This window comes from Equus asinus, chromosome 11 (genome assembly GCF_041296235.1).
Source record: "Equus asinus isolate D_3611 breed Donkey chromosome 11, EquAss-T2T_v2, whole genome shotgun sequence".
In the NCBI taxonomy this organism is placed as follows: Eukaryota; Metazoa; Chordata; class Mammalia; order Perissodactyla; family Equidae; genus Equus; species Equus asinus.
The window spans coordinates 12,556,017-12,576,674 of record NC_091800.1 but is presented as its reverse complement, the minus strand read 5'-3'; the positions used below and the strand labels follow the sequence as shown (position 1 = coordinate 12,576,674).

Sequence of the window (20,658 nt, the reverse complement as noted above, 5' to 3'; positions counted from 1 at the left end):
TTTGCATTTGCCCAGATCATCTTCTGCTTCCCCTTCACGCCTTCCTGTTTCTTGCTGTTGTTTTTCCAACCAACATACTTCAGCTCCCAACACCTGATTACCCCCTCTTTCGGGGAAGACTCGCTGGGCCCCCTTTTCCAGTTTACCAACCAGCCTACACCCTTGCCTCTTTCCTGAGCTGCTCTGACTGCCAGCGGCTGTGGGTTGAGCTTCTCGTCACCTGCTCTAGTCCACACAGCTCCTTCACAGCCTCCCAGCTCCATCCCCCAGCCTGCTTAACACAGACACAGACGGGATATTGCAGAAGTCCTGTGCAAACAGGAGTTTCAAGAAAGCTGAGCAGTTCAGACAAGAACTAAGCCAAACCATCACAGGGGTGCATTTGTGTGGCGGCCAGATCAGAGCCAACACTAACACCCCCGGCTCCCTTGGATTCTGCCTGCAGAATGTGCTTACCAGGCTGGGAGACAGCGGCCTGCTTCAGATCACGAGCTGGCATGCCCTGGTTGCCCATGGCAACCCAGCTGCACTGGAGTGTTAGCGTTTGTAAATGTGTGTGGGCTTAAAATTATATTATTGATTCTGTCTGGAAGACGATAGTCTGATTTGTATATAGCTCTGAATAAATTACTCGTTATCCTTTACAGCCATCAGAGTATGAGTCTCTTCCTCTTTTTTTTTTTTTTTAAATTTTAGAGAGACAGCAAATTGTGTCAGCAGATGTGAAATGAAATGTTTCCTATAACAACCATACTAGAGGAATCAACACCCAGGGCATCACCCTGGGAAGAAGTCTAGGCGTTACTGAACAGATCACAAATGGCATGGATTTGGGAGGGATGGAGCCTATGTCAGGTAGTTGATTCCAAAGGGATCCTAAGGTGGAGCTTGAATTACAGTGAGAAGCAGACAGGAGCAGAGGGCGATGCAGCCCCACCCTGGGCTTGATCCATTCCAGCTGGGCCCAAGCTCTCTCTTCTGTTTTCTTTGATGTATAGCATACACTCGGGCAGTTTGAAGTGTTGTGCCAATTCATCACCTCTCCCTGTATGCACATTCCTTGCCCTGTAACTCTGTAGATCCTCCCACAAAAGGCATCACGTTCTGCCCCTGACTTTGGGCTTGGTCTTGTAGCTTGTTTGACTGATTGGCTGAAGCGGCAGTGTGCCGGTTCTGCGCCTAGGCCTTAAGAGGCATGAAGTGTTTCCACTTGCCCTCCTGTGCTTTTTGTCATCACCATGAGAAGAACTTCCCTTGGGCAGCTGCTGCCCCTTCAGCTGGGATCCAGAATGAATACAAGTGAAGGTGGGTTACCCGCATCAAACCCAGCCAGAGCGACGGTTGAAGAACTACCCCAGCAATGCCCGGCCTAGATAAGCCACATCAGCCAAGCTGCAGATGCATTGGAAATAAATGCTCATTGCTATATGCCACCAAAATTTTGTAGGTGCTTGTTATGCAGTGGTACCTGACTGATATCATCCTCCATCTTTCCAACATCGTGGCTAACAGTGTCATTGATGATGGAAAAGATAAGAACAACATCCTTCATCTCCCCATTTCAGTAGTCACTGATCACAAGCCTTATTGAGAGAAAATCCAGGTCATGCGTTACAATTTCAATTTTCACTGGGCCCTCATTGTGCATCAAATACGGCATCGCCACCAGGGGCGTTATGGGGGCCAATGCATCTGAGAGAAGCACCAAGTAAATTGTAAGATTCCATCTCCACCACTCCTTTAGTGCTCACGGAAGTCCTGTCAAAGGATTGGCGGGACTATGTTTGAATTAGGGAAGAAGAGTGACATTAGACCTCTCAGAAAGCGTTGTCAATGTTTCTTCATCCCAGAGAGAACACCTTTATCAGAGTGCTACACATTATTACCCTCAAGCTCTTTCTAACCTCCACGTTTCCACTCTCCAGTCAAGATATGCACCACACAAGCACAGCCGATCAATTTTCAACAAATATTTATTGAGCACTGACTATGGGCCAGGCCCTTGGAGTGGCATTCTTTGATGCCGTGTTAAGCAAAAGAAAAGTGGTTGTGATGGGTAATCAGGGAAAGTGAGTCAAGACTGACTCCAAGCCATCTGTTCTGAAGAACTGGGCAGATGGAGGTGCCATTTACTAAGACGGGAAAGCCTGGGGAGGGACTGGTCGTGGGGAAAATAAAAAGTTGTATTTGGGACATACCATGTTTGAGATGCTTCTGAGACACGAAAGTAGAGCCGTCAAGTGGGCAGCTAGACGTCTGGATATGGAGCTCAGAAGAAAGAGGTCTGGGCTGAAGATATCAACTTGAAATGTTGCCAGCATGTAGACGGCATTTTAAAAGACAGGACTGGATGACATTTCCTAAGCAGAGAGTACAGATAGAGAAAAGAAGAGGGCCCAGGCTGAGTGCTGAGGAATCCCAGTATTTCAAGGACAGGTAGAAAAAGAGGAGTAAGCAAGGGGACTACAAAGGAGCACCTGGGGAGGTAGGAGGAAAGCCAGAGTGTGCGCTTGTCCATCCATTTCTACCCAGCAGCCGTCTTCCCCATCTTCCCGCTGATAGAACTCTGCCTTTGCACAGGTGTGGGGAGGTCGTGCCTTTTGTGAGAGGGCTTCTCCCTAGTCACAGGGAGTGAATCGTGGGGTCTAAGACAACCAAGGTAACCCACTCTCCTTGCTCATTTGGGCTTAGTCAAGAGCATTTGATTTGGCCAATCAGATGTGAGTGGAAGTTCACCAGGTGGCTTCTGGGAAAGGTTTTCAAGCTTTTAAAAAGTGAAGAAAAGCAGAAAACCGAGTTCCTCCCCTGCCTCAGACTCTCTGGATGAAGATGTTGCAACCATCTTGCAACCAGGACAAACGTGAGACCAAAAACCCAAACAACAAGGATAGGAAGAATATTTGTGTTAAATTACACCTTTGAATTGTTGAATTAACCAACTTTGGAGAACTCCCTACCAACAAATCTATGTTGTAAGGTAATCAATTTTCTAAATGTTCAGGCATTGTGGGTCTTGTATGACTTGTAGCCCAAAGCATCCTGACACCTGTGGCTTCACAAGACAGGGAGCAAAGTGACTCATGCCCACGGGTAACGTGATTATGCCAAGGGCTTGAAGGTGACGCTTAGCCCATAACTCAATGATTTCTTTTACCTTATTTGGGGGAATAGCAATTACGCAATCTTTTGGGCGTATTGTTTGTCAATCTTAATACTAATCTAATATTATGCTTATAGCTTGTTACTTTCAGCAGTCAAAATACAAATTAAAGCATGTTTTGTCTTAACCATCTCAGAAGAAATGGATCACTTTTAATTATGACGTTTCACCAACACTTGGCCAGTAAGAAAGATGAGTTGAAAGACTGAGTTGGAAGTATTTTTGGGCTTATTTTCCTGCTAACATGAAAAAGAAGAGATTCATGATAGGGCAATGTGAGAAGAAAAAATAGATACCTAAAGGTCAGGACAACAAGAAAATTAAATAGAAACTTAAATATAAATAAAGTAACTTGAAGTCAAAATGTTTGAAATTACATTTAGTATCTTAATTAACCAGACTTTAAGATAACGACTATAGAGTAGGTATCTTCAAATGGTTTGGGACATCCTTCCAGCTCTTTGAATGTGTTCTTTTTATTCAATTAATGTTTCTGAAAGAGCTTTAATTTTACATTAATCAAAAGCCCTCATGATATTCTCGGGATTTACTCAAATTCAAGGTTTTTTTAAAGCACAATTAAGTTATCAAGGCAGAGGCTCTGATTACAGGGACAAAATTCCATAGCAACAGCCTGTTTAAACACTGAGCCCAACGTGCTGCTGCACATGACGCTCGTGCCAGGCCAGCGGGGCGGCGGTCAGGCTCCACAGTGAATGGGAGGAACTTCTCTTTACCTTCCTCCTCAGGAGCAAAACCTGCTTCCTTGACAATGTAAACAGTTACCTTATAATACCTATTTTTACAGCAAACAGCTCTCTGCCTGTACCCCAAGCAGAATTCTAGAAAATTCTATGAGATTAAAAAAAAAGAAAAGACTGAAGGTAACTCTTACCTGTTAACATGAGATGTTTCTACCTTCCCAAAGCAGAACCTGCTCTTCTTCTCCAGTTCATGGAATCAGACAGCAAAACCTGCCAGGTACTCTTTTACTGATCGCAGTTGTGTCCACCTGGGCCCCTAGAGCAATCACTAACGATCAGAGAGATGCCAGGTGAAGAGAATCCTGCTGCTTTCATTCTAAGAGCAGCCAATGCTGACGAGCTCTACCCAGGGTGGTGGCTTGCCTGCCACTGTCTGTGCCAGCGTTTGTAACTAGAGTCCCAGGGTAGGTTCCTCGTCTCTCTGCTCCTCCCCAGGTACGTTAATCCCATCACATGTGAAGGTAATTAATGCTAGCAGGAAGTCAGGGGGCGGCGTGGGGAAGAAATGCCAGGGAGTGAACAAAGAGGAAAAGAACTCTGGTCTTGGAAGTGTCAGAGTGCAATTAGTGATCATCAAAGCTTATATTTGGGTGCTGTCCACTGTCCAATCTTGGTTACCCAGTCTCACTGCTCCTCCATCTTCCCTACCTCAGAGAGCAGCTCCATTTTTTCCAAATGCTTAAGGAAAAACCCCTTGGAGTCACCTCCCTCCCCTCTTTCTTTCCCAAACACACATTCAGTCCACCAATAAATTCCATCAATTCTATCTTTGAATTATCTCCAGAGTCCAACCACTCCTCACGTTCTCCACCAGTACCTCCTGGTCCGAGCCACTCATGGCTCTCCCCTGGACTTTGGCAATAACCTCCTGATTAGTCTATTAGTCTCTCTGTTTTAATTTCTGCCTCCCTACAGTATAGTCTAGGTAGAGAGTGATCTTCTAAAAACAGAAGTTGGATAATGTCAATCCTCTGCTCATAACCCTGCCATGCTTCTCATCTCATTTAAAGTAAAATCCATAGCCTCAGAGGTTCCTATGACCCACCCTTCTATGTATCTGACCGCATTTCCTACCATTCTCCCCTCGCCGCTCTGGGACCACGTTGATCTTCTCTTAGAACATACAGGGCTTCTGCCCTTGTTCCCTCTGCAAAGCCTTCCTCCAGATGTCCACCAGATCGCCTCTCCTCCCTCACTTCTGTCAGGAACAAACTCAGTGCTCTTATAGAGGCCTTCCCCAAACACCCAGCCTAAGACAGCAACCCCTCTTGCCTCTCTGTCCTCAGCCTGCTGTATTTTTCTCCACATTCCTGAATTCAACATTGTGTTATATATTTACGTGGTATTTTATGTATGATGTACATATTTGTATTACACGTAGACGTTTTTCTTCATACTACTATAACTGTCATTATATCACACATTTGTTTATTAGTTTTTATCAATTTTCTCCCTTCAGAACGTAAGCTCCATGGACGTAAATTTCTCTCTTTTCATGCTGAATCTCCAGAGCCTAGAAATGTGCTGAGCGTGGTTGAAGAACAAATGAATGGCACTTCCCAGTTTGCCGATCGCTTCCAGATGGTTCATCCACTTAGTCTTTGGAATCACCCTCCTAAGTGTTGTGATCCTCATTTACACAGGAAGGACGAAGCCCAGATAGGATGCGACTCACCTGAGATTTCATAGTCAGCCCCTGATAGAGCCATTTCTGTTTGGAGATGTGCCAGCTCAGCCTCTGTCCTGAAGTGTGGGGGCCATTGAACTTCACCACAGCTGCGTCACCTGTGCCCTCTCCTGATGTTTTATAAAAAGCGTGCGATACTCTGACTGTAGGTACCATATGTGAGATATCATCGAGCATAGAACTCTGATAATAACTCCACATAAAGTGTACTGTGACGGACATCTACGTATTTTTGTTTTATTTATTTTACATTCATGTGAAGGTGTACAATTTTATATAAATGGGATTACATCATTTTGTAATCTACTTTTTTTCACTTAGCAAGATGTCTAGACTGTGTTTCATTATCAATAAATATAGACCTAAATGTGTGCATGGTGTTCCATTCCGAATTTATTTAACAGTCCCCTATCAATGGACATAAGGGTCATTGACATTTTCTGCAGTTTTATATAGTGCTTTGATATTTTAAAAAAACTGGGCATGTAACTTTTCCCAGTTGTGCAAAGATCTCCTTAGGGTAAATTAATAAAAGTGGAACTCTGAAACATATTGCTCAACTGACGTCATACTGGATTAGCTGGGCCCTCGTCCAATATGGCTAATGTCCTTAGGAGAAGAGGAATACTTGGACACAGATAGACACAGAGGGAAGATGACCACGTGAAGACACAAAGACACAGGGAGAATGCCATGTGACAAGGGAGGCAGAGGTTGAAGTAATGCATTACAAATTGAGGAACTCCTGGGGCTGCCAGAAGCTGGGAGAAGCATGGAAGGGTCGTCCCCTAGAGGCCTCGGAGGGAGCGTGGCCCTGCCAGTGCCTTGATTTCTGACTTGTAGCCTCTAGAACTGTGAGACAATACATTTCCGTGGCTTTAAGTCACCCAGTTTGTGTACTTTGATACAGCAGCCCTGGGACACTAGTACACGCCCTAAACATACGTGAGAGTGTCCTTTCCCACTCTCACCAACACCGTTTGGCTCATCTTGGCCAATATGGCAAACATTTGCCCAGTTTTCCATTGAGGTGTTTGTTAATTACTTATGGACTTAAAAGAGCTATTTGAATATACTACTACTTAGTTATAAGTGACACTAATACTTGCTCAGTTGTCTCTCACGTTTACGGTAGGGGTTTTGGGGGTGGCCGTTGTTTTGGCCACAGTGAAGGTGTAAATTTTTAGGTAGACGAATTTAGTCACCTCTTCATGTAACGATCTGGGTTTTGCAATACACTAAAAAAAATCTGGGTTTTGCAATACACTTAGAAAGGGCTTCCCTAGCTAGAGAATAAAAAAAATTCTTTTAGTAGTTGGATGATTTCATTTTTTTAACATTTTACATTTATTTGTTTCATCCATCTGCAATTTATTTTCATTAAGGGAGTGATGTGCAGACACATCTTTATTTTTTTTCAAAGGTTGGTTTTTCAATGACATTTATTTGATGAGCCATTTTCTCCCGATGGTTTAGTACTGGCACCTTCACTTTACACCAAGTTCTATATATATTTGAGGCTTTTCCTAGAGCCTATTTTTGTTCCATTAATCTGTTCATTTTTCCCTGCTCTTGTAACACAGCTTAATATGGCAACTTAATAGCACATTTTAATATTTGTAAGAGAAATTTCCTCCTAATTATTCATCTTCTGTCTCAAAAATTTCCTGGTTATTCTTGATGTTCTTTCCAAATGAGTTTTAGAATTTTTTGTCAAGTTACATAGACACACACATATACACTCATGAAAAATAGTCGGAAATTCTATTGATATTAAATTTATAGGTCAATTTAGGAAAAAGTATTACTTTTACAATATTGAATCTCCTATAGAAGACTGCAATGCCTCTTCATTTACTCAAGACTTACCCTGTGTTCCTTAGTGTATTTTATGAGTTTTCCTCATATGAGTCCTGTGTATTTCTCTTTTTTGCTTTTTCTCCCCAAATCCCCCAAGTACACAGCTGTATATTTCAGTTGTGGGTCCTTCTAGGTGTGGCATGTGGGACGCTGCCTCAACATGGCCTGATGAGCAGTGCCATGTCCACACCCAGGATCCGAACCGTCGAAACCCTGGGCCACCGAAGCGGAGTGCATGAACTTAACCACTTGGCCACGGGGCCAGCCCCTGTATATTTCTAATTAAACGTTATCCAGGGTATTTTATGGAGGTTTATAGTTACTATAAAAATTTTTTACAAATTAAACTAATAAAACAAAAATTAATAAAAATTAGTTAATAACTGATTACTGATTAATTACATAGGTCAATTAATTTTAAATGTTAATAATATTTCTATTTAAAAATATTTTATGATTTCTTTTTGAGATATAATTGTGTTGTAAAATTCACCCTTTTATTTTTTCCAGTTTTATTGAGCTAAAAATTGACATATAACATTGTACAAGTTTAAGGTACACACCATAATGATCTGATATATGTGTATGTTCAAAATGATTAGCACAATTAGTTAACATCTATCACCCTCACATAGTTACAAAATTTTTTCTTGTGATGAGAATGTTTAAGATCTACTCTCTTAGCAACTTTCAAATATACAATACTGCATTGTTAATTAGAGTCGTCAAGCTGTACATTACATCCCCAGAACTTATTTATCTTATAATCGGAAGTTTGTATCTTTTGCCCACCTTCACCCATTCTTCCCCACCTCCCACCCTCTGTCTCTGGCAACCACCAATCTCTTCTGTTTCTAGGAGTTTGGTTTTTTTAGAGTCCACGTATAAATGAGATTGTCCAGTAATTATCCTTCTCTGCCTGACATTTCTCTTAGCATAATGCCCTCAAATTTCATCCATTTTTTCCACAAATGGCAGGATTTCCTTCTTGTTTATGGCTGAATAATATTCCATTCCATACATACATATCTATATATATTTCAGATTTTCTTTATCATTCATCTGCTGATGGATGCTTAGGTTGTTTCTTATGTCTTAGCTATTGTGAATAATGCTGCAGTGAACATGGGGATACAAGTGTCTCTTCAGGGTGGTGATTTTGTTTCCTTCAGATAAATACCTGGAAGCGGAATTGCTGGATCATGTGGTAGTTCTATTTTTAATTGTTTGAGGAACTTGCGTACCATTTTCCTTAGTGGCTGCTCCAATTTACAGTCCCACCCACCGTGCACAAGGGTTGCCTTTTCTCCACATCCTTGTCAACACTTGTTATCTCATCTTTTTGATAATAGCCATTCTAACAGGTGTGAGGTGATATCTCATTGTGGTTTTGATTAGATTTTCCCTGATGGTTAGTGATATTGAGCCCCTTTTCATGTACCTGTTGACCATTTGAACATCTTCTTTGGAAAAGTGACTGTTCAAATCCTTTGCCCGTTTTTAAATGGGATTATTTGCTTTTTGCTGTTGAGTTGTCCTTCAATTTAGCTAAGCAGGTTTGGAGAGTCACCTGGACCCGTTGAGTGGCACAAATGAGCATGTAGCATTACCGGGAGCAGAAATTGCAAATGGACAGCCACAGGCCACTCCAAATCTAAGATATGTTTTGGCTTGCACATTTTAAAATTTTGAATTAGTTGGAAACTGTTAAGAGACAGAAGATTTCAAATAAAAACCATATTTTTTACTTTCAGCTTCTGCTCAGGGATCTAGAGAGCTGGAAAAGGTGCAATTCCCACCTTATAAGAGCAACAACAGAAAAAACTGTGAGTTCACAACTTTTCTTGTGCCTGTCAGAGAGTTGAAGTCACAGGGCAAGCAACTAGCCCCAAATCTAAGGAGAAACAGCACCTGCGGGGAGAGATGGGGCACTGTTGTTTGCTTACCTGGGACAGAAACAGCTGGACACCAGAAAGGAGAATTCAGCAAGAATAGTTAGTGATTCGGTAGAGACTGAATACCAGCTGGCAAGAGAGGTTGGAGCCCAATGAGGCCACAGATACGGGGGAGTTCCCACCCCCTGCAGAGTTCTCCATCGACCCCACCAGGAGCTCACAGCACGGATTGGTGAACCTCCAGAGAAAACATCCTTTCTAGTACGGGCGTTAGGGATAAGAGCTACCACAGCAGGGCCGGAAGGCCTAGCCAGCCCCCTGTCTGCATTTCCCCCAGGAAATAAAGCTCTAACCTGTAGGGGGAAAGGAAAGACCGCTGCCCTTGGGGCACAGGTGAAACCTATTGCTGCTAGGGGAGGGGAAGAGAAAATACTCTCTAGTCAAGGGGGAAGGACGGGAACAAGACCTGGGCCAGGAACTATCGCTGGGGAGAGGCAGGAGCCCTGAGAAGGCCAGACCCCAAGACCCAGGAACCCAGTATCTGCCTGAGAATAAGGCTTAACCAGAACAACAGAGAGTAGCCCTGCCAAAAGGCTAACAGTAACGAGTAAGAGTAGAACACTGCTGGGAGAACTGCACAAGTGCAGAGACAGCCACATTGAAGCACATGGTAAGGGAAAGACCTAAAGCTGACGATGAAGCGGAAATGGGAAAACCAGCCACTGCCCTAAACACAAGGTATTGTTAGAGGAATTTGAAGCCTGTGGTGCACAGAGAGTAACCGGTAACCGTAGCAACAACAAACCTCAAACTCAGCTCAGCTCTTGACTAGATTACTACTACCCCTCCCACTAGAGGTCTACCAGAAGGAAAAGCTTTAGAAACGTTAAAGGAAATTCTTTTGGCAGAAGCAATAAGGCATCAGACAGAAACTGAGATCTACACAAAGAAATGAAGAGTGCTGGAAATACAATGAATGAAGGTGATAGAAAATTTAATTTTTGTAGAAGAAAACTGATGCTCTAAGAAATAACAGCAACGTATATTTATAGCATAGGGAAAAATAAAATGTATGACAACAATAGCACAAAAGAAAGAAGGGAGGAATTAAGTATATACACTTATAAGGTCCTTAAACTACATATGAAGTGGTAAAATATTTGGTGGTAGGTTCCAATTAATTAAAGTTGTATATTGGAGAAACTAGGAAAAAAACTAAAGTTTTTTCTTAAAAAAATATAGAAATGAAGCATAAATAAAATAGTGGAGACAAAGATGGAATAATAAAAAATGCTGAATTAATCCAAGAGTACACAGGAAACAAGAAAAAAAAAACGAAGAACCAATGGAACAAATAGAAAACAAGCTATCAAGAGGGGAGATTTTAATCCAAACATATCAAGAATTACGTTATGTGTGAATGGCCTAAACACACCAACTGAAAGACAGAGACTATCAGATTAGATAAAAGAGTAAGTTCAACCATTTTCTATCTACAAGAAAATTGCTTGAAATGAAAAGACATAGGTAGGTTAAAAGTAAAAGGATAGAAAAAGATACACCACTCAGAAACTAACCAAAAGAAAGTTGAAATAGCTACATTAATCTCAAAGTAGACTTCAGATATGGAATATTATCGGGGATGAAGAGGGACATCACATAATGAAAAAGGGGTCAATTCAGGAAGACATAGCAATATGTTTGTACCTAACAACAGAGCTTCAAAATACACGAGGGGAAAAATTGATAGGACCTAAATGATAGATAAATCCACAATTACAGTTGCAGACTTGAACACTCCTCTCTCAAATAGAAAATCAATAAGGATACAGAAGATTTGAACCGCACTATCAACAAACTTAGTGTAACTGACATTTATAGAATACTCTACCCAAAAGCACATATACTTTCGTTTTCCAGGGCACATGGGCCATTCACTGAGATAGAGTGTATTTTGGGCCATCAAACAAACCTTAACGAATTTAAAAGAATAGAAACTATACAAAGTATGTTCTTGGACCATAGCAGGATTAAATTAGAATTCAATAACAGAAATATATCTGGAAGCCTGGGCTTTTGTATGTAGTACAGTACAGTGTCTGCCACGAAAGACTTTAAAGAAATATTTTTAAATGAATATTGAATGAAGGATAAAGTTTAAATTGTCGTTATCATACACCTTGGGTACATCTTTTCTGGAACAATCCCAATTTCATGAAAGGTGGTTATTTTTTATTAAGGTGATTCTACAAATGAATAAATAATTTCACTTTATATTTTGTAAAGCGTTTTATAAAATTACGTTCAGAAATCATATTCAGTACTTGGCCACACACTCTGCTTTTGCTTTTGGTTCAGAAAGGCTGACTGGCTGTGTTGGTTATACTGCTTGGCCTCCGAATCCCCTTTAAGGCCCTTCTCTAGCCTGGTCCATGCCCTGGAGGCTGACCCTTCGGGCTTCATCTCTCTTGATACCTTTCTGGTGGGCATCCGTTGGGCTTGGTCAATGGGAGCCATTGACAGAAGGTCAGATTATATCAGAGGGAAGGAGAAGGTGAGAGTGGAGTGTTTCTTACCCCCTCTCCCTGTTTCGTGTCTCTAGCCGTGGCTCTGTCCTCTCTGACTACACCCCCAGGGGACAGCAGCTCCTCCACTGCTCTGACTCTAACTGGGCTCCAGCCATGTTGTCCATTCAGGCCTGGAGATGGTAACGGTTTCCTTCCGTTGCTCGTCTTGGCAAGCCTCACCTCAGAAGCAGTCTCTTCATTTAAGCCCCATCGTGTGAAACAAATGGGGTGGATTCTGCTTCCTGCCTAGACTCGACTGAACTGTCAACTTCACCTTAGCAGGGGCAATTTGCTAATTAGGTCACCCCTCTAGGTCAGTGGGTCTTCCTCTTGCTGTGAATTGGAATCACCTAGAGAACTTTAGGGCAGACTGCCGCTGGGTTCCATCCCCCGAATTTCTGATGTCATTGGTCCAGGGAGTGGCCTGCGCATCAGAGTTTTTTAAAATCTCCCCGAGCCATTCTATTGTGCAGCCAAGGATGAGAAGCTCTGCTCTGCCTCATTCACCACCTGTACAGAGAGATTTTTAGCTCATAATGAAAACTCAGCTATATACATCCTATTGTGATGTTTTTCTCTTTTTACAAATTATCGCAGTCTGCAGTTTAAAGTGATGTTATTTTTCTACTCTTCTACTCGTGAAAATATTTTTAACAAAATAGGACAGGTTTACATATATTTCTGTAACAGTTTTCTCAAGAGGTTAAAAACAAAGAACAGATGTTTCTGGAAAGCATAGAAATGTGCTATATGTACTTTTTTTGATTGGGGTTGTGTGGAGGCGAGTTTTGCGAGAGGGTAGAAAGAGAATCCAAAGAGCCGTCAGGGGATTCCACGAGAGAAAACATTTCAGAATCATGTGTGTTGAAGCACTGCTCTCTTTGAAATACAAGTACAAGCACTATGTAATTAACTCACGTCGAATGCAGTGACTGATCTGGTCTTGACAATGTGCCCTGAGAAGGAACCACATTAAAACAATCATTTACATCTTTTGGCATATTGAAATAAGCAGTGGCTACCGGCCGCGTGAGAACCTTTGAAGTGTTCAATGTTTAAAATGCCTTCACCATTTGGCAAGTTTTAAAATACAAAAGAACCACAATTGTATTCTCCTCTTTTAAAAGACAATTTCACTTTTTAAACACTACTCATTTGTTAGTGGTGATCAGACTTGATATTTTTTGAGGGAGAACTGATTCTATCAAGTTTTTCATTTCATTTTGACCATTCCAGAGATATCTTATCTAAACAGATACTGTGCCTACATCAGTTCGCTATTGCCACATTCATCTCAGTGGCCAGCAAGTATTTATTTCTCACTCACAGGTGGTACGTCAGTAGGGCAGGTCAGCGGGGTAGCTGTATTGGTCCGTTTGGGAAGCTATAAAAAAATACCATAACTGGGTAGTTTATAAACAACAAACATTTATTTCTCACAGTTCTGGAGGCTGGAAATTCCGGTTTTGTGGTGTCAGGAGATTTGGTGCCTGATAAGCGCTTCCTAGTTGAGATGGCCATCTTTTCTCTGTGCCATTTTGTGGCAGAAGGAGCTAGGGAGCTCTGAGAGGACTCTTTTACAAGGGCACTCATCGTAATCATGAAGGCTGTGCTGGAGCATCTCCAGATCTCTACAGAATCTATGGCTTCAGACACCCCAGACCCTTCACAACCACCAAACTGAACTTTATGAGAGGGGTCTGGGGTGTTTGCAAAACCACAGATTCTTCACAGGTTTGGAGTAGCTGCAAGGCTTCCTTCTCCTTGAACCCTTGTGCCTTGAGAGAGCAGGATGCTCAGAGCCATAGAAGACTGTCTGCCGGAGCCCATGGCAAAGATCTCAGACTCCAAGGCTCTCTGGGCCCCAGAGGGGCAGATCTGGGAAGATTCCTTCAAAAGGGCCACACCTGTCCACTTGTTGCTGTGGTTCTTAGAGGAGCTGCCCAAGCTTGTTAATCATACAAAGCCTGGAGGGGTTTGCAACAGTGGGATAAACTTTCCCGAGTCTGTGCAGCTGAGAAAGAGTTGTCCTCCCTTATGTGGAGGAGGCCAGGGGGGGCCTGGGACTCTCAGCTGCACTTCAGTGGGCAAGTAAACCCTTTCTTTGTTAGCCCAGCCCCTTTACTGCCCATCCAGTAAACAAAAACTGACCAGCCTTCCCCTAAGACTCACTTTCCTTGGCCCAAGAGGCCCCAGTGGACTGGCCTAATGTGAGGGCATAGACAACCCATGTTACCCATTTATGAGCACTCCGTATGTTGAGAGGGAAGACCAGACCTGGCAATTAGAAAGGTGGCTCCAGTTAAGGCAGAGTCAGTGGAAAGGTAAAGGATAAGTTTAACAACACAGAAATGACTCTTGAGGAGATTCAATTATAGAGGAAAAGGCAACTTCCTAAAATAAAATGCATGGATTTTAAATTGTGGTAAACAGAATAATCACTGCTAAGACAAACTCATGCTCTGAGTGAGCAAAAGGAAGATCTAGCATACAACAGAAATTAAAAACATTAAAAAATGGAAACTACAAACAAAAAGACAGGAAACTCTAAGGATAGAACCAAGAAGCCTCTGATGCAAATATTATTACATTCAGGACAAGAAAACATATCACAGAGAGTGACAGAGAGAAAAAAAGTCATAGTAAGAAAAAATGAAATAAAAGAAATTTACTGAAGTTAAAGAAAGTTTCCAAAGGAAACTGAACATAGCCTCAAAAAATTACTGAAATACTCCAAAGCCCAAGAGACAACCTTATAAAGACTGTCTTTCAGAACAAAACCAGATCACTTACGTGGTAATCGAATCAGACTAGCGCTAACTTACAAATTACACTCTAAACCAAAGACGTTAGAATGACTGAGGACTACTGAGAAAAAAAGGGTAAGACTGAAGAATTCTATACCCAGCCAAGATATCATTTAATGCAAAAAAATGACATTTGGGGATAAGTAAGGATTCAATGTGTTGCCATCCCTGTAACCCATCTGAGGAAATACCCAGAAACTATTCTAATCAAAAACAAGTAAATCAGAACATGGATCTCATGATTTGGGAAAACAAGAGAGTGCAGGAAACAGGGATAGTTAAATACAAATGGATAACATTGCTGATGCGACTGAAAATTTATATGCGTTTAAGCCTTCTTTAAATAGAAAAGGAAATTATAAGGAAATCCCCAATAAAAGCTTGAAACAAAAATTCCAAACTATCTCAGCAATGAACTGTGTGAGTGTGTGTTTCCATGTGCATGGGCATGTGCAGAGGACGGGGTGGGAAGTACAACACGGAATGGAAAATAAAATCTCCTGTCAGTGAGTGCAGACGGGAGGAACTGTGAAGGCTAAGGAAGTGGGAGCATAGAGATTAGGTAATTTTTATATATTAGTAGAGAAATCCAAATTTAGTAATGACCATGTGTGATTTAAAAAAAACCTACTGGAATAAACAAAAATAGTATAATTAATAAATTAATAGTGTAAGGAAGAAATGAAGAAAATTAGGAATAGTAAAACTAAAAGGAACAAAGAATAGCAAACAGAAAAATAATATAGAAATCATAAAACCAAGTATGTTAAGCATTAAATTACTGTGTACTGACTAAATTCTCCTCTCAAAAGACAAAGACTCCCGTATTAGTTATAATGTAAAACTCAGACATAAGGTATTTTCTAGAAATGCATTGAAACAAAGTTACAAAGAAAGACAGAAATAAAGGGAAAGCAAAGATCTACTAAGCAAATACAAAGAAAAAACAAATCCCCCATGAATGGCAACATTGACATCGCTTAAAATGTAATTGCAGGCCTAATCACTAACGAGGTCAAAGAGGAGTAACATGTAGTGGGGACAAAGTTAATCAAGGAAGAAGTTCTGTAAAAGTCATAAACATTGATAAACAACATAGCAGCCATATATATAAAAAATACACAAATACATATATATAACACACACATATATGTAAAAATAAAATCCCAGAAATACAAGGAGACATTGATGAAAACATGTTTATTGCGAGATTTTAAAAATACTATTCTTTCAGAATTTGACAGTTCAAGTACACAATTAAGGCAAAGATATAACGGATTTTAAAAATATAATAACCTACACATTTTTTCTCTTCTTATATTCATATAATACACAAATTAATTATATACTTAGCATAAAAGAAAATGTTGCTAAATTTCCCAAAGCAGAGGTTTTTTCTTTTACTTTCTAACAGGAAATCAACCATAAAAAGATTTTTTAAATCCTCTAATGATTGGAAAATTAAGAAATCTCTTCCACAAGAGGAAATCAAAATTGAAACCACAAATTAAGTATCCAAAAGAGAATAGGAAAAATATTGTATCAAAACATGCTGTATACAGTTAAAGGTATGTTGGGGGGGTGAATTTATAGCCTTAAATGATTTTATTGTTTAAAAATAAAACAAAACAAAATTACACAAAGTCATGAATATCATATTTTGAAAATCTGGATCTTATTTTTCCTTGATTATTGAGAAAATGACCTGGTAGGCCCTAGTGCTTCCTTCGATTTTCAGATTTTCTGCTTCCGAACTATTTTCCTTTTTCATTCATCCCTTTGTCAATGTCACAGTGAGAGCGAATAAAGCGATCAAGAATTTGTCTGTCTGAAAATTATAAAGAAAAACAGGATGAAAATTTCCAGTTAACTATTAAAGTGCTATATAGAGAAGTTCTAGTAAGGAGGTGCATATCTGATACTAGTACTCTATAGAAATATTTGATGAGACTAAAATAATCTAAGAGTATTATATCTAATAGCTAAAAACACACAATTGTGTAATTGTTAATTCAAAAGAGCAAATTTAATATTCAAAGGATCAGCAAGGCTTCCTGGAAAGAGAACGGATTTTAGACTGAAACAGAGTAAGTTTCAGCTCTGTGCTGTAAGTATTAGCAAGTCATTTGACCTCTCCATTTCTTCATCTCCTCATCTTTGAATATAGGTATAGTGCTGACCTTGCACAGTTGTTGGAATGGATTAGGAATGCTTTGTGTGAAGCACCTAGACAGGGCCTATGCCATAAAAAGACACTCAATATATAGTGTCTTACACTGACCCTCTTATTACTGGGTACACAGTTTTAAATAGAGACTATTGTTATAAAAGTTTCTTCGAAGCCAGGACTGTTTTTCTGCCCACCAATGTTGGTATGCCTTGCTTTGAGTGATGACCGATCGTGGGAAAGCCCTTCAACTCTCTGGTCTCCATTTTCTCATTTGGAAAATGAAGGAATCTTGTCTAGTTCTGAATATCTATAGTTCTCTAATCCTAATTACATATTTTTTTCAAGTAATTTTATTGGGATCATAATGGTTTATAACATTGTGTAATTTTGGGTGTACATTGTTGTTTACCAATTCCTGAATACACTTCATCGTGCTCACCCCCAGTAGTCTAATTTTTACCCATCACCACACGTATGTGTCCCTTTGTCCCTTTCACCTTCCCTCCCCTCAATCCTCTTCCCATCTGGTAACCACTACTCTGTTATCTTTCTCCATGTATTTGTTATCTTCCACATATGAGTGAAATCATGCTAATTACATATTTTTTGATAGTACAGAGTAGAGCTGTAACACTTTGCTCACTCCTAGCAATAGCAATAGTCATCTATACAGCCAAAGCCAAAAGAGAGGAAAAATGCAAGTGATAACATGTTATCATGTTCAATGTCCACGTTATCACGCTCAGTGTTACACATGCCATCTGAGGCCTATAGATCAGGTGTGTGTGTGTGTGTGTGTTCCTCATTTACTCTCCAACGATGTCTGCATTTATTTGTTTTTGTGACCTCACATTTAATTTTGAACCATCTGCACCCTACTCCATACCTTTTTTGACCTCAGCATTTTTCAGTTGAGGTATACTTTTCATAAAGTGAAATGCACTGATGTTCTGTGAACAGTTCAATGGGTTGACATTTGCATTCATGTAACTCACACCCATATAATGATATCGATCATTTTCACCTCCCAGAAAGACGCATCATTCTCCTTCCCAATTAATACTTCCTACCCCAAGACAGATATTGCTCTGATTTCCTTCATCAGAGATAAGTTTTACCTGTTGTAGACATTCAAATAAAAGAAATCACACAAAAATGTATTATATTGTGTCAGGCTTCTTTTGCTCAGTATAACGTTTTTGAGGTTCATACATTTTGTTGAATACATCAATAATTCATTCTTTTTTATTGTCTAGTGGTATTCTATTTTGTGAATGCATCACAGTTTGTTTGTTTATCCATTCTCCTGTTGATGGAGATTTGGGTCGTATCCAGTTTGGGACTATTAAGAATAAAGCGATTACAAACATTCTTATACAAGTCCTTTTGTGGAGATGTTTTCTTTTCTCTTGGGTAAATACACAGAAGCAGCAATTCTGGACCATGGAGTTTAACTTTATGAGAAGCTGTCAGATTTGTTTTCAAAGTGATTGTACCATTTGATACTCCTACCACCAATGTATTGCTCTATATTGTCAACATTTGCTATTTTCAGTCCTTTCGTTTTAAGCCTAAAATGTCTCTATTTTAAATCTTTTATCAAAGAGTTAATTTTAAATAAGCAAAACAGAAAAACCTTTCTCATACCAAAGATAAGCATATAAGATAAATCAAGCTTGGCATGAATTAATAAAAAAAAGATGAGATTGTGTCAAATTTAATGTCAACTTAGGTCCAAAAGGCTGCCAGTTGTAAGTCAAATACTCCCCATATTTATTATGTACAGATGCAGATTCATGCCCTGTGATTTAGTTTATGCTGTTTCCTCTTCTTAGGAGTGGTCCTGCTTCTCCTCGTCATGCTGATTCATCCTTGACACTTAAAGGAGGCCTCTTCTGAGCGGCCTCTCCTAGTCCCCTGGGAACCCACACTTTGGGAGCACCACTTACAGGCTTCTAATATACCCAAAGACTACTTTGATTACGGAGCTTATGACACTATGACCGTGTGTCCATCTCCCACACCCAACAATGAATTCCCTGAGAAAAAGGATTTGTTGTTTATTTGTCTTTGTATCAAGTGAGCATTATAGGCATTCAATCAATGGAATTCATTGAATGAGTGAATAAATGTATTCTTAACAATATAGACTCACCCTCTAGAAAGAATACCCTTTGGATAGCCGTATTCATGGGAGTTTTAATTGAAGGAAGAGAAGAAGAGGGAGAAACAGCTGCAAAACTCTGAAAACCAGATTTCAGATCATTTTGTCTTTCGAGGGGGGAATAAGTGGAGAGATGACAGTCTTTACCAGCAGATAACAGAGGCTGAAAGGGTAAGCTGTTGGATAGTCTGAATCACTCAGATTATAACAGAGATTAAAACAATTTTCAAAAGAAAATGGCCACTAAAGACATCTAGTTCAATTTCCTCAAGTTATAAAAACAGAAACTCAATACCACACAGTCACACACAGTTATTGGAAACCAAAGGTTCGCCTTCAGCTGCTCCTCCTCTCTCCTTGCCCAGATCTATTGTGACCTTGTGGGGTTTTCTCTATCCGGCCTCACCCTGCCGTCTCCCCAGCCCCTGACTTAGGCCATTATGCTGGCCCTTCCCCTCTCCCTTTCAAAATGTACCTGTTCTGGGCTCCCATAGTTACCGTCTAACAGGGACAATCCAGTAAAACAATTTAAACTGAGGTGATAATAATTCAGCCCAATACATCTGCCAGGTTTTTTGTTCTGCATACTCACTCAGCCCTACCACAAATGAGCCCTGCTGAGATATTTGTCAGCTGAAAAGCATTAGCATCATCCCCAACACTGGAAAATGACAAGAGGTTTGGGCGTAAGAATTCAAAGGGAGCCTCCTGTTTGCTCGTCAGCCCCTAGCATAGCTGGCAGGGATGAGCAGGCCATTCTAAAGCAAAGCCAGGAAAGAGAAACTAACGCCCACAGAAAGCCGCTCTACATACGCCCAAGTCAGTGCAAAATGGCAAGGCTCTGGGGAGTGAGCCTTTGGGTACCTGCCCCCAGTGCTGTCCTGAGGGAACCAAGAAAGCAGGAGACCTAAGAAGAAACCAAAGCCGAGACTGGCCCCAAAGCTACTTTGTTAGTTAATAGATCGTGTCTCCCCTGTGGGGGTAGAAAAAGTCCAGCTGGATGGACAGGTTCACAAGAAAGGTCAGCTTGCCCTAGGAATCCTGGAGAAAGCAGATCTGAGTCGAGCAGAGGCTGCTCAAGTGCTCAATCTGAGGGGACCTTAGTTCACCCTTAGAGGACACTGTTAAGGCTCGGATGGCAAATGACACACAGACAACAAGAGGCAGGTGCCCAGCAGCCACCGTGGTTTACCTGTGGGCAGAGAAGGGACGGCTCCATCTGGACTGAGAGTCCCTGGACAGATAGCAGCATCTGCTTCAGGAAGGCAGAAATACTCATTCTATAGGGTCAAACAGATGTGGCTTCTAAAGGTGAAAAGAGCGCCTTAGAAAATGCAGACGATGGTTTGATATGTAAGAACCAAAGCTGAGGAAAGGAGCGGAAAGCAGGGCCAAGCACGGCTTCTGCTGTGCCTCCTGGGAGGATCCGACCAGCAGCCCTCAGGAGCCCTTGGTTTCCTTCTCAAGTGTGAAACCGGTCCAGAGGCATCTGTTGAGAGGAATGAGCTCCCAGTGGAAAACACAGACTTCTGCTTCTGCCTGAGAGTGAGGAAAAGCAGCTGCTCCTTGTACTTCCTTGAAACC

The 20,658-nt window shown here is 40.9% G+C and overlaps 1 protein-coding gene across 3 annotated transcripts in view; it reads right to left on the bottom strand.

Moving 5' to 3' along the window:
* Positions 1-15,925: 15,925 nt before the first annotated feature.
* Positions 15,926-20,658, bottom strand: part of TEX26 (testis expressed 26) — a 30,319-nt gene continuing 25,586 nt past the window's right edge. For all 3 annotated transcript variants that reach the window (XM_070520467.1, XM_044777329.2, XM_044777328.2), the window contains one exon: positions 15,926-16,568. In XM_070520467.1, the coding sequence (XP_070376568.1) occupies positions 16,495-16,568 (74 nt within the window). In that variant the 3' untranslated portion in view covers positions 15,926-16,494. The remainder of the gene's footprint in view (positions 16,569-20,658) is intronic.